At 37.8% G+C, this 15,085-nt stretch overlaps 1 protein-coding gene across 2 annotated transcripts in view; it reads left to right on the forward strand.

Annotated features, from left to right (window-relative positions):
* Mid2 (midline 2) overlaps positions 1–15,085 on the forward strand; it is an 87,369-nt gene that overhangs the window by 51,544 nt on the left and 20,740 nt on the right. For both annotated transcript variants that reach the window (XM_010611912.3, XM_010611921.3), the window contains exons 4-5: positions 9,395–9,502; positions 10,707–10,855. In XM_010611912.3, the coding sequence (XP_010610214.1) occupies positions 9,395–9,502; positions 10,707–10,855 (257 nt within the window). The remainder of the gene's footprint in view (positions 1–9,394; positions 9,503–10,706; positions 10,856–15,085) is intronic.

Below are 15,085 nucleotides of genomic sequence, written 5' to 3' on the forward strand. Positions count from 1 at the left end.
GATGACAAAGCTGTTCATAATAGCTTCTTTATAATTCATCAGATGTCCAATTTACCTCTCACTTTTCCTTCTCATTTCCCATGTACAGAAAGCAACTCCATATTGAGTAAAGTCCAACTCAGCCTCTTTTCTTGTTTGGAGTGGGTGGGATAGGGCAGTAATGGGAAGTAGGAAGATTATTGTGCCCTCTCTTCTTTGAATGTTGTGCCTTCTCACTCCACCTTGTTCTCAATGAAACTTAGGGTGTTGCTCTAGTGCTAAGATCCTGACATTTCATCCAGGGATTCTGAGAGCCTTGAAATGACTGCCTACCTCTCCATAATTTATCTGCAACCTTTGTTTCTAACCTTAATTCCTCCATTACATCTGTCATGCTGATCTGCTTTTCCCAAGCACATTTTTTCCTTTCCTTCCTATGCTGTTGCTAATGCTAATCATTTCATTCTCTGCCTGTACTTCTGGCCCCATTTCTGCCTGCTCAAGTCTTGCTCATCCTTCCGGACCAATTTGGCTACACAAAACCTAGTATAATCCCTGATTGTCCTTTTCCACAGACAAAATTAGTTTTCCCTTCTGTATTTTCTCATAGAGCTTTTATTGATATTCTATGTTCTGCTGTTCCTTATGTTATTAGTTATATTCACACTCACTTTCTCTAATAAATTGTAAGCACCTCTACGGCAGAAAGATGAGCCTTTTTCGTCATTGCATCCCACTTAGGAAACAAGACATTGGGTCTCGTAAGTGATGGACATTCAGTAAACATTTGCTGAAATAGATACTTACTCAAATGATCTTTGATACTGAAATTTCAAAATCTTCTAGGTAGAAAGGGAAGATCTATTTAGATAGAAGATTTTAAAGAATAAACTAGGTTGGCATTGACTGTGTAGAGTGGAGGATGCTGAGATGGAAAAGCCAACAAGGAATTCTATTGCCATATAAATGCATTGAACTGTATTCTGAATACATGGAATTATCCACTACTTCATATATATTGTTCCACCTAAACAGGAAATCTCTGTCTTCTGAACTCCTGTACAGCACTCTACAGGACGGATGGATGTGACTGAGCTAAGGGAAGGGTGTTAGTGGGAAGTTTCTCAACTTTAAACACAGGATAAAATTCCTAAAGAAGAGCATAAGAGTGACTTCCCAAAACACTTTCCAATAGTATCTCTGAAAGAAGTTAAGTATAAGAAGGTATAGGCTACTGACATTTAAGTGCAAAACCAAAACAAATACCAAAATAACTTTTCGCAACATGTGGCTTTTGCAAACTCCTACATATTTTTTTTTGTAATAGTCAGCAGGAAAATCTTTCCATCAAATGACTATTGTGTTTCTATTTGGGAAAAGTGAAAATTTGGGAAGACTGGGTCTTCCTGTGTAATCTTTTGACTAGGAGATAAGAAGTAACTTCAGGAAATAAAGTTTTTGTAAATAGAGAAGGGAAGAGGGGATGAAGGGAGGGCAGGGGTATGGGGAAAAATAAGAACCAAGACTTGTCATGTAAAGGAACAAGATCCCAATGATGAATGTAATTGCACTGTATGCTTAAAATGTACCAATAAACTCAATGAGGAAAAAATAAAAATAAAGAAGTTACTAAATTCAAAACAAAGCAACAACAACAAAAGAAATAAGGTGGGATGGGCAATTGGAAAAAATGTGCAAGTCAAATTCTTGCTGCCTTTGACAAGAAAATAAAAGAGCACTTTGCAGAGAGGAACACTCCGGGACTTAACAAGGAGGCCTCTGTACCTAGCTAGCACTTAGGCCTTGGAAGGATGAGGCTGGGACTGTTAGTCTTAAACATCACATGCCTCCCAAAAGTCTTTTTGAGGTAGGTGGATTCACACAGGTAGATTGCCACAGTTACTCTAATGGTATTTTAAAGGAGAATAGATTTTTCTACAGCTATAAAGCCATTAGTCAAACCCACTAACCTTAAACAAAGAACAAAGATCAAATAAAGACCTAAGGTCTTTCATGAACCAATCAACCAACCAACCTAGGACACTTAAACAGAGAAACCTGGTTATTTTCAACTAAGGGTTAATATGCAAGTGAAATACCTTACTGCGTTTCCCAAAAAAGATTGCAAACAAAACACCAGGGCTTTCAAGTACCTTCCAAGCAATTGAGTGGTTTTATTCACATCATGAAGACAGTTCCCCCCCTCCCCGGAGTATTTCCTGTTCAGAAAACACTTAAAGACCCTACTCTTTGGGGCTGATTCTTGACATGGAAAGAGTTTAACATCACTGCTTTGAGTTTGGGATTTTTTCTCTTCAGTCAACTTTACGCTTTGCTAGTTGTGCCTAGTTGTTTTATATTGCCTGATGCTACTGTCCCCAAGCCCCCACCCTAGTTCTCACACATCAGCCTACATTTTCTCTACAAACCACATTTACTAGAATATATTTTCTAGTGTTTGACATTCTTATTTTGATATTTCTACTGTGCTAAAGCAATCAGTAAATGTTTCATAAGTGTTCATTGTATATAAGGCATCATGCCAGGTATGGTGGGAGGAACAGAGTAGTGTAAAATCTTTCCTCAAGGAGCTTGCTGGCTAGTTGAAGATTTTCGCACAAGGGGGTGCTTCTCATATTTGACCTTTCATTTCTATTTCTGTTGTCCTCCTTGGCTAGGCCCTTATCATATCACATAGTCTCCTAACTTGTATCCTCAATCTTACCATTACTCCCATCAAATCAATCCCACTTCTCTTCTTTAAAAACATCCTCCCACCATTTACCTTCCCTCCCCTCAAAAATATTTTTCTGTGCTGGGGATTTAGCTCAGCGGTTCGTTGGCCTGCCTTGCAAGCACAAGGACCCGAGTTCAATCCCTGGTACCAAAAAAAAAAAAAAAAATTTTTTTTTCAAAGATATCATATTGCCTAAAGAATAAAGTTTGTCAATATGATATCATATTCAAATACTATTGCTTGGTTTGAAATGTCCCACCTTCTTGCCTTAAAAATCTAAACCTTATTGCAGTTTTAGGGTTCAACCCAAGTTCCATTTTATTCGTGTATCTTTTCTTCATTTCCCCACTGAGACTGTGATCTTTTGCTTTCTATTTTTGTGATTATTGCCTACACCACTGATTATTTAACTTATGCTACTTTCACCGGTTTGTTTTATACATATATGGTTCTTCCCCATCTAGATTACCAGCTTATTGAGGGCAGGGCCATAGTGCAACATTGAACACAAGGATGCTTAATACATGTTTGACAATGAAGATGGTGATGATTTTTCCTGGCTTCAGTGTAAAAGAAGGATTATGAGGGTGGGTGGCAAAGGAAAGATTCTAGACTAGGCAGATTTTTTTTCCTCATTGAGTTTATTGGTACATTTTAGGTATACAGTACAGTTACACTCATCATAGGGATCTTGTACCTTTACATGATAGGTCTCGGTTCTCATTTTTTGCCCTTATCCCTGACCTCCCTTCACCCCCTCCTCCCTTCCCTATTTGAAAATACTTTATTTCCATTTTTTCATTTTCTCATTTTTTTCCTTTTTGCTTATTACCTTTCCCATTTCCACTACACCTTTAGCCTTTTTCTTCCTATTTCACATTGTCAATTATATTAGGATCTTATGTACCATTATAGCATTTCACACCAGAGAAACTATTAGGTATTTATACATGTGTGACTTATTTATTTCACTTAGGGGTATATCCTCCATATGTATCTATTTTCCTATGAATGACTCTAATTTCTCATTCTTTATGGCTGAGTAGTATTCCATTTTATAGAAAAACCACATCTTCTTTATCCAGTCTCCAACTGATGGGCACTTGAGCTGTTTCCAAGTTTTAACTATTACAAACTGTGCCACTATAAACATAGGTGCGCATATACCACTGTGATATGATTCTTTTAATTCTTTTGGAAAGATAATCAGCAAAGGGATGGCTGGGTCAAATGGAGCCTCTAAACCTAGTTCTTTGAGGTATCTCCATATTGATTTCCATAGTGGTTGCACCAGTCTGCACTCCCACCAACAATGGAGAAGGGTTCCTTTGTCCCTAAAACCCCACAAACACTTGTTAGTGGTTGATTTCTTTTTCTTTTCTTTTCTTTTTTTTTTTGGTACTGGGGATTGAACTTGGGTCCTTGTGCTTGCAAGGCAGGCCACTGAACCGCTGAGCTAAATCCCCAGCCCTTGGTTGATTTCTTGATAGCAGCCATTCTTCTTTTTTTAATTAAGTTTATTGGTACAATCTAGGTATACAATACAGTTATCTTCATTACTGGGATCCTGTACCTTCACATGACAAGTCTTGGTTCTCATTTTTTTCCCCTTGTCCCTGCCCTCCCTTCACCCACTCCTCCCCTCCTCATTTACAAACACTTTATTTCCATTTTTTTATTTTCTTATATTTTTTCTTTTCCCTATTCCCTTTCCCCTACCCTTCCCACTTTCCCTGTACCTTAAGCACTTTTCTTTGTATTTCACACTATTAATTATCCCATTAGGATCTTGTGTACTATTATAGTTTTTCACACCAGATTAACTATTCGGTATTTACACATGTGTGACTTGTTTATTTCACTTAGGAGTATATCCTCAATATGTATCCATTTTCCTATGAATGACTAATTTCTCATTCTTTATGGCTGAGTAGTATTCCATTTTATAGAAAAACCACATCTTCTTTATCCAGTTTCCAACTGATGGGCAGATGGGCTGTTTCCAAGTTTTAGCTATTACAAACTGTGCCGCTATAAACATGGGTGCACATATATCATTGTGGTATGATTCTTTTAATTCTTTTGGAAAGATACCCAGCAGAGGGATGGTTGGGTCAAATGGAACCTCTAGTCCCAGCTCTTTGAGGTATCTCCATATTGATTTCCATAGTGGTTGCACCAGTCGGCACTCCCACCAACAAGGAGAAGGGTTCCTTTTCTCCTCACAACCCCGCCAACATTTGTTATTGTGTGATTTCATGATAGCAGCCATTCTTTTTGGGGTGAGATGGAATCTCGGCATTGTTTTCATCTGCATCTCTTGAATGACCAGTGATGTGGAACATTTTTTCATATATTTGCTGCTTTTACTTCTTTGAGAAATGTCTGTTCATTTCAGATGCCCATTTTTGAATTGGGTCTTTATATTTGCGGGACTGATTTTTTTGAGTTCTTTATATATCCTTGATAATAGTCCTTTGTCTGAGGTACAGCTGGTAAAAATTTTTTCCCACATTGTAGGTTGTCTCTTAGTTCTGCTAATGGTTTCTTTTGAAGTGCAGAAGCTTTTTAATAAGATGAGATCCCACTTGTTGATTCTTTCTGCTAGTTCCCTTGTTACTGAGGATTTGTTCATAAAATCTTTTCCTATACCAATGTCTTCCAGAGTTCTGCCTAACTTTCTGAGGTACAGCTGGTAAAAATTTTTTCCCACATTGTAGGTTGTCTCTTAGTTCTGCTAATGGTTTCTTTTGAAGTGCAGAAGCTTTTTAATAAGATGAGATCCCACTTGTTGATTCTTTCTGCTAGTTCCCTTGTTACTGAGGATTTGTTCATAAAATCTTTTCCTATACCAATGTCTTCCAGAGTTCTGCCTAACTTATCTTCCAGCAAGTTTAGTGTTTCTTTTTTAATATTTAGATCTTTAACCCACTTTGATTTTAGTTTAGTGCATGGTGAAAGATAAGGGTCTAGTTTTAATCTTTGTCAGGTTGAGATCCAGTTTTTCCAACACCATTTATTAAAGAGGCTATCTTTCCTCCAATGGGGATAGTCAGCTCTTTTGTCAAATATGAGGTAGCTGAATACATCTGGAGTTGTTTTTGTGTCTTCCAGTCTTTTCCACTGATCCTCAGGTCTGTTTCTTTGCCAGTACCATGCTGCTTTTATCACAGTGGCGTTGTAGTATAGTTTCAGATTGGGAATTCTCATACCTGGATAGCAGCCATTCTTTATGGGGTGAGGTGGAATCTCAGTGTTGTTTTCATCTGCATCTCTCGAATGACCAGTGATGTTGAACATTTTTTCATATATTTACTTGCTGCTTTTACTTCTTTGTCTGAGAAATGTCTGTTCATTTCAGATGCCCATTTTTGAATCAGGTCTTTATATTTGCCGGGCTGATTTTTTTGAGTTCTTTATATATTCTAGATAATAGTCCTTTATCTGAGGAGCATCTGGTAAAAATTTTTTTTCCCACATTGTAGGTTGTCTTTTATAGTTCTGTTGATGTTTTCTTTTGCAGTGCAGAAGCTTTTTAATCAGATGATATCCCAGTCGTTGATTCTTTCTGCTAGTTCCCGTGCTGCTGAGGATTTGCTCATAAAGTCTTTTCCTATGCCAGTGTCTTCCAGAGTTCTGCCTAACTTATCTTCCAGCAAATTTAGTGTTTCTTTTTTTAATATTTAGATCTTTAACCCACTTGGATTTTAATTTAGAGCGTGGTAAAGGATAAGGGTCTAGTTTTAATCTTTGGCAGGTTGAAATCCAGTTTTGCCAGCATCATTTCTTAAAGAGTCTATCTTTCCTCCAGTGAGGATGGTTGGCTCCTTTTAGATTAGGCAGATTAAACATGTTTTTGTCATAATAATTCAAAAGGGTTATAAGCACCTCGATTTATTGTTTCATCGGCTCAGTGTCTCATCCTAATCCCAGAGGAATTTTAGTGAGATTTAAAAAGAAGGAAGATGTTGGAATTGTTTTGAATTTATATGAGGGATGAGAGAGTAGAAGTCAAAGTTGTACCGTGCTGAGTAACTGCAATTATAATAGCATTGACAAAAAGAAATAGTATCAGAGGTGGAGGACAAATTTGGAGAGGTGACAAGTTCATGTGTAGATGTAGTGTATAGAGCTTAGGCTAACTTGAATGGCCAAGTAGACATGTCTAGCAGGCAGTGAAATACAGTTTTTACCATTAATTCAACTGAACTGATATCTACTTAACATATACTATGAGTCAATTAATATGCTGGAGATAGATAGACAACGTCAAATAATACACAGTCCCCAGCCTCTACAACTCATGTTTAACTGAAGACGGACTAACACAATTACTATGATGTAAAGTCGTAAATAATATTATTATATATAAAGTGCCATAGAAATATAAATAGAGGAACAATTGATTATGTATGGGCAGATGAGAAAAAGTTACAGAAGTGATGGTCCTTGAGCATGGCATTAAAAGATAAGTAGAAGTTTGTTCAGTAAAGGAGGACATGCCTTTCCTAGTAAAGTGATAACCTCAGGCAATGGCACAGACCTTGAAAGCCCTGGTATTCTGGGGAAACAACAGAGTCTGAAATGACTAATGAAAAGGGATGACAGAATAAAGATGGATAGCGGGAAAGAGATAATGACTGTCACAAACTGAAGACAGGGAGAGATATGGTTACACTAGACTGAAGAGGCAATATGAATCATGGTTAAAAATGTGGAGCTAGAGTTGGGCTATCTGGATCCAAATCTTATCTGTGCTGCTACTACTAGATGTGTACCCTTTAGCAAGTCACTTAATCTCTTTGTGATTAGGTTTTCTTATCTGTCAAGTGGCAATAATGATACCTGCCTTGTAGAACTGTTTTGAGGATTGAGAGTACTGATATATGTAAGCTGATTAGGGTAGAGCTTGTCATACAATGAGTGCTGTGTAAAGGTTATTCCAGGGACAAAATTACAAGTAACAAGGTGTTGATTTCAGGCATCAGCTTGAAGAAGAAACTATAAATGAGAAGTGTCTTAAGTTCCCAGATACTCTAAGCAAGGACCCAGGGAGAACTACATGCATCTCTTATTCTCAGATGAGTAAGAGTTCTGTAAGATGGTAAGATATGTGATTTGGAAAGGTAGATCTACTTTAGGGAAAAGGAGAGGAAATCTTTTAAAAAAATTGGAATGGCCCGAGTGGGGCTGTTTATTCGGAGTAAGAGTAGATGTTACCATGTGGCATTCCCTCTGGGAAGTAAAAATAAAGCAAAATAAGGTTGTCACTCACTAGCAAGTGCATTGTATTTTGATTAATCAGTGAACGGAATGTTAGCCAACTGTCCCTTGCTAATGAAGTACATCTAGCTCCTTGAGTTTTGATGCTCTCAAGTTACCCACTGTCCATTCCTCAACCTTCTAGAGCTGTGCTCAAGTGATCCTTGACTAGACTCTTCAAATGATTGTAATCCCTTGTGTGACTGCTCTGTGTGCTGCTGGAGTGGAACTGAACCTTGTCTGCCCACCCAGTGAACTCTCATTTCACTTGATAGAACTCAGTTTGAATTTTGTTTTTTACCACTGAATAGCTGTGTGATTTAGCATAAGTCACTAAAATTCTCTGAGCGCCAGTTTCCCTATCTGTAAAATGAGAATAAAAATGGTTACTATATTATAAAGTTATAATGACAATTACATGAAATATTTATCTGTAAAGTGCTTGGCACATTAAGTGTTTGAGAAATGTTGGTTCCTCGTCCCTTCCTTTCCCTTTGTTTCTGGGCAGCCCAGATATTCCCTGCTCTTATTTTAGCCCCTTCTGGGGGCCCTGTACTCTAATAGCAAGAGTAATAGAGATGAAGAAAAGTCAATCCATAGACAAGGAAGAATAGTGTTTTTTTCCCAATCCTACCCTGACTTTGGAGTAGAAATATTTTGGTATAGCTACTATATCAAAATAGGAAAGATATGAAGATAGTGGACAGAAATTTTCTTCAAAAAATATATAGAGAGAGACAGAAAAAGACACAACTGGGGACTGAACCAGGACTTTTTAATGAGTTATATCCCCAGCCTTTTAAAAAAAATTTTAGACAGTGTCTCACTAAGTTCACAAGCTAGGCTCAAATTTGTGATCCTCCAGCCTCAGCCTTCCAGAGCATTACAGGTGTGTTCTACCATGCCAAGCTACTCATTCATATATTTAATGTGATATGGACATTCATATATTTAAAAATTAGAAGGGAACAAGAAAAACTGAAAACATTTTGTTAGAACACTTAAAATATGTTGTTTCAGCGTTATCTTAATATTATTGTGCCTGTCGAAGAGGCTTTTCTTTTCTTCACATAAATAAATCTCCTTACCCTCTTTCCAAAAGAGCAACAGAAGGCCAGGGTGCTGGAGTAAAGGGAATGGCACAGTGGGAATAACATGCCCCCATCTCATCTGTCCTTCTGCCCAGCCTTCCATTAACCATCATGATCTACCAGAGGCCTGGAGAGCTTCCTATCTGTGGTGCTTCAATGCCCTTGCATCATTAATATCATCATCTCTACTCTTCTTCTAGGAGTGGATCTTATCGAGGGAGGTATGGAAGAAGTTGTGCATGTTTAGCTGTCAGTCCGAACCTTTTAGAGTCAGCAGGGGACAAAGACAACAATCACTGTGTAATACTCTGGACTTTCTTGGCAGGTGAATACTGCTATGCATGAGGCAAAACTTATGGAAGAATGTGACGAGTTGGTAGAGATCATCCAGCAGAGGAAACAAATGATTGCTGTCAAAATCAAAGAGACAAAGGTAAAGCATAGCATTTCAGTGAAGCCAAGGAAGAGTCGAGGTTTTACAAATGTCAGAGTCTAATCCTGACGACTGCAGTTTGAATTTGGATCATGAAGGCAAGAAGATACGAGGTAGTAAGGAAACAGGCAGAGAAGAGGCAATGTCTGGCCCTAGAGCTGTGAATCCAATAAAGATGATGATTGTGGGTGCTGGAAGTGTTCTATACCTTTATCTGATTGTTGGTTGTTGTATATTGGTTACTAACATCCTTAGGAGGCCAAAGGACTGATACAGCAGAGGTGAGCAGAGCTGCTAAAAATGGGATAATGCTGAAGTCAGGGAATCAACTTAGAAGGCTTATGCAATGATTCTTGAATGAGGATCTAAGTCAGTGTAATGACAGCTAGCACACATGGAAGGGAAGAATGTAGTAGGCACCGCTAGCAAGAATGCGATAGGAATTATCCAATTTATTAGATTTAAAAGATGAAGGAGTCAGAGAAAGGCATTGGAGATCCAGATTTCTAACCTGGGAACTGAAGAGCCATGTTCGAAAAGATCAGGTATTTCCATGCAGTTACAATGGTTTTAGGCTTATTGGCCTGCTGCTCAACATTAGTGATTATAAACTCATGCTGTGAGTACATTAAGAAAAGTTTTAAGAGCCTGATTTGATGACCAATACTTTATGACATACTGGGTGGTTCCAACTAACACAGGCACTAAAATTTCCAGGAATACAGATTTGTTAACTCAGAGGTATGCATAAAGACACTTAGAGAAACATAGATATAAGTGAAGAAAAAATGAGGTACTTTTTATTAAACATGTATGTCAAGGTATATTGACAGTTAAAAGTGGTGATCTCTGAGTGGTAGAATTTTCTTTTTATATTTTTTATTTTTAAAATTTCCTAGAATAAGTATGTATTGTATTTTATAATTAGAAAAATTAACATTATTAATATAAACAGGACGAAGATAACTGATAGTCTGTGATTGAGTGCAATGCAAGTGAGGAAGCTATAGATTGGAGAAGAAGGGGTTGGCAAGAGAGACTTAGCAGGTAGGGTGAGAAGGTGAGTAGTTAGTACAGTGACCCTGGGATATTAATACACCTTATTTGTAGACTCACTGCAGCGGCTCTCCTTCATGTGGCTTTGCCGTTTTTAATTAAGTACTGTATGTTTTATCTTGTTTTTTCTTTTACTAATTCCTTTAAGGTTATGAAGCTGAGAAAGTTGGCACAGCAGGTTGCTAATTGTCGTCAGTGTCTTGAAAGGTCAACAGTCCTCATCAACCAAGCTGAGCATATCCTAAAAGAAAATGATCAGGCACGGTTTCTACAGTCTGCAAAAAATATTGCTGAGAGGTGGGTTCCTTAAGTTCTTTTGAAATACCTGCTCTTGTGAAAAGGGGCTAACTTAAAGTCACTTAATTCTGTTCAGGCATATATATAACAGCTGTCACCTGAATATTTTACCATTGAGCCTTAGTGATAAGTTTCCATGTGGACTTCTGGACCCTTCTTTCTGTCTTTGCAACCTATCAGTTCTTTTTAATGTACAGCCAAGAAAGAGGCCTAGCTTCCTGGTGCTTACACAGAGCTTGAGCTGAGATGGTGGTATAGGGGCAGAAAAAATTTTGGTTACATCGATAGGTGTTTCTTTCCTGTCTACATGTAGTTTCTATTGCTTTCACTTAGTTCTTCCTTATATGATTCCTTCCGAGCAATTATCCTTTGGCTTTAATTGCTCACTCCTTTGAAAAATTGATGAAAGTCATAAACCTTAATCCAGAGGGAGGAAATACATTTTAGATACATACATAGGAAGGTTTTTATGCAATTTCAGAGGACTCATGGGTCTTTAGAGCTAGGTGGGGTGGCACATGCCTGTAAACCCAACTACTTGGAAGGCTGAAGCAGGACAATCACTTAAGCCCACAAATTTGAGGCCAGATTGCCCAACAGAGTAAGACCGTATCTTTTATATTTTTTTCCCGTTAAGTTTATTGGTACATTTAAAGCAAACAGTACAATTACATTTATCATTGGGATCTTGTACCTTTACATGGTATATCTTGGTTCTTGTTTGTTCCCCAACCCCTAGCCTCCCTTCACCCCCTTCACCCTTCCCTATTTACAAAGACTTTGTTTCCATTTTTTCACATTTTTCTTTTTCCTTATTTCCTTTCCCTTTCCCTTCCCACTTGCCCTTTAGCCATTTTCTTCCTATTTCACACTCCTAATTATAATATTTGTTTTTTTTTTCATTGAGTTTATTGGTACTTTTTAGGTATACAGTATAGTTACATTCATCATTGGGATCTTGTACTTTACATGACAGATCTTGGTTCTCATTTTTCCCCATACCCCTATTTCACCCCAACTCCCCTATTTACAAAGACTTTGTACAAAGACTTCCATTTTTTCCTTTTCTCATATTTTTTCTTTTCCCTTATTTCCTTTCTCCTACCCTTCCTACTTCCCCTACATCTTTAGCCCTTTTCTTCCTATTTCACATTGTCAGTTATGCAATTTGGATCTTATTTACACTTTTAGTTTTTCACACCAGAGAAACTATTCGGTATTTACTCAAGTGTGTCCTATTTATTTCACTTAAGTTTATGGCCTCAGTGTGCACCCATTTAGCTATACATGTTTCTAGTTTCTCATTCTTTATGGCTGAGTAGTACTCCATGTTATAGAAAAATCACATCTTCATTATCTAGTCTCCAGTCGAGGAGCATTTGGGTTGTTTCCAAATTTTAGCTATTATGAACTGTGCCACTATAAACATGGGTGCACATATATCACTGTGGTATGATTTGTTTAATTCTTTTGGGCAGATACCCAGCAGAAGGATAACTGGGTCAAATGGGACTTCTAATCCTAGTTCTTTAAGATCATATCTTTAAAAAAAAAAAGATCCTTAGAAACTCATCTGTAAATTATTGTTAACGAGTCTGTTGTCTGACATGAAACATTAGTATATAGTCATCCAGGCTTCATGGGGCTACCATAGTTCATTAGGCCAGCTTTGACTTCTGTATATTATATCTCACACTCATTAATTAAAGATTTTGCTTCCAGGCTCAGTCTTGCTCCTGCTGCTTCTGCCATCATTCTAGATGACTTCAGCAGCACCCACATGGCTGACTCATCTAATGTTCTATCCATCTAGCCTCCTTGACATCCTCTTCTCCAGTGACTCATCTCTCTACTCCAGATCCACCCACCTCCGTGGACTACATGTTGAACCTCATCATCACTCAAAATTGCACTGAAATTATAAAGTAAACCATCCCACTTGCTCATCACCACCACCTCCATGCTAAAAACTTTCATTTTTTTTTCTTCAAATACATATATTTTTCAATTTCATTGGAACCACTAAGTTCTGGCTTCTATGTTCTTTTCCTACCTACTAGCTATGCCTTGTCCTTTCCTTCCTTCTTTTCTTTTCTTTGTATTGGGGATGGAACCCAGGACCTTTACACTGAGCTACATCCCCAGCTCTGTTTTCATTTTTTATTTTGAGACAGGGTCTAAGTTGCCAGACTGGGCTTAAACTTAATAATTCTCACACTTTAGCCTTCCAGGTAACTGGGATTACAAGTGCATACTACCATGCTTGGCTTCACTTTTCTCATTAGTGTGTTTAGTGGTCTGTGATTTCTCCTTTCAGCTACTTTCTTTTTGATCTGCCCAATTCCTTTGCCCGTTGTCCTTTTATCACAGGAAGATAATAAAGTCCCAATCCTGAATCAACTATTCCCACCTTTTCCATGCCAATTTTTGAGTTGCAGAGCCTTGCTAGACAAAAATCACATAGCCAAGGAGACTAGTCTTAACTGCATTACAAATTTATAACTTCTAATCTCACTTGGACCTTCAGTAATTCATTCTTTATATGTAGCTTTGGTCAACCTTCTTTTTAACTCATCATTGTAATGGCTGTTTCAGCTCATATATATTTACCTCACACTTCCAAGCAAACATGCTACCTGCCTGCTTATACTCTGTAAATGCCCTCTTATTTTACAGATAATGGTAGGTATGAAAGGATAAATTCTTCAACTTCTCATACCAAACTGCTGGACATAACTATGTCCATATCCATTAATTACACCTTCCTTCTGGTTATAATGGAAGACATATCCTTTCATTGGCGCTTTGGCCAAATGTCCTCTTTTTTCTGTAGCTCCAGACTGTCCCCCTCTATGATTGCCTTCAACTTCACTTTCAAACTCCCTAATTTCTCTGCTCCTACTAAAAACAAAAACAGGAAACCCCACCACTTTCCTCTGCCTCAAATCCCCACTAGCTGTCACCTTAACCCTCTCCCCACCTTCATAGCAAATGGCTTGTAAGAGTTTCCATTTCCTTACTTTTGTTTTTCTTTTACCAGTATTAAAGTTTATTTATGTCAAAGGGATATTTTGTACATATTTAGAAAGTTAATCACTATAAACCATATTGCAAGAAAGGTCATTTGTCTCATCTTCAATTCCAGCTCTTCAACAACAACAACAACAACAACAATAATATAGAACACTTATTTTGTGTTGGGCACTGTTCTAAGTCTTTAAAATATTCATACATTTAACCCTCACAAACCTTATGACTAGGCACTATTATTATTTTGATAAATGAAACAACAAAGCTCAGAGAGATTAAACAACTTGTCTAAGATCATTCAACTAGTAAGGGACAGAAGCAGGATTAAGACAAAGGATATCTAGGGCTATCATCTACATTTTTACAACAAAGCCAAGACATTTCAGTTCTATTAGGTATTTCTATTGGTATGACCTTTGCATGTCTAAATAGCATCCTTAAAATGCTATTTTTTCTTTCTATCTATTGATTGATTGATTGAGATAGGGTCTCACAATGTAGTTCAGGCTGGCCTTGAACTCACTGTGTATCCTAGGCTGGCCTTGAACTCTCAGTGATCCTCTTGCCTCAGCCTCCCAAGTGCTGGAATTACAGGTATGCGCCACTATGCCTGGCATTTTTTGTTAACTTCAAATGTTGTCAATTGACTTCTACAAATTTGGCAAGGCTTTCAACCCTTTTCTTCCTCCTCCGCCTCCTCCTTTTCCTCCTTTATACTGGAAATTGAACCCAGTGGTACTCTACCACTGAGCTACATCTTTAGCCTTTTTTATTTTGAGACAAGGTCTCCTTAAGTTGCCAGGCTGGTCTCAAACTCACAGTTCTCTTGCCTCATTCTCCCAAGTAGGCAAGATTACAGGTGTGTGCAATCTCACCTGGCTCCAGCCATTATTTCCTCAAAAATTTTTTGGCAACATTTTCTCTATTTAAGGGAGGGGGCTCCAATTGCATATGTATTAGGATGCTTGAAGTTGTCCTATAGTTAGATGATTTTTTGTTTATTTGTTTGTTTTGTGGTATTAGGGTTTAACCAAGGGGTACTCTTGCCTCTGAGCTGTACCCTCAGCCCTTTTAATTTTTTGAGACAGGATCTTGCCACCCTTAAGCTTGTGATCTTCTTGCCTCATCATCCAGAGTAGCTGGGTTTATAGGCATGCACCAAAACACCTTTTTTTTTTTTTTTTTTTTTTTTTTTTTTTT

Source organism: Fukomys damarensis, unplaced genomic scaffold (assembly GCF_012274545.1).
Source record: "Fukomys damarensis isolate Sample0158 unplaced genomic scaffold, DMR_v1.0_HiC HiC_scaffold_39, whole genome shotgun sequence".
NCBI classification, from domain to species: Eukaryota; Metazoa; Chordata; class Mammalia; order Rodentia; family Bathyergidae; genus Fukomys; species Fukomys damarensis.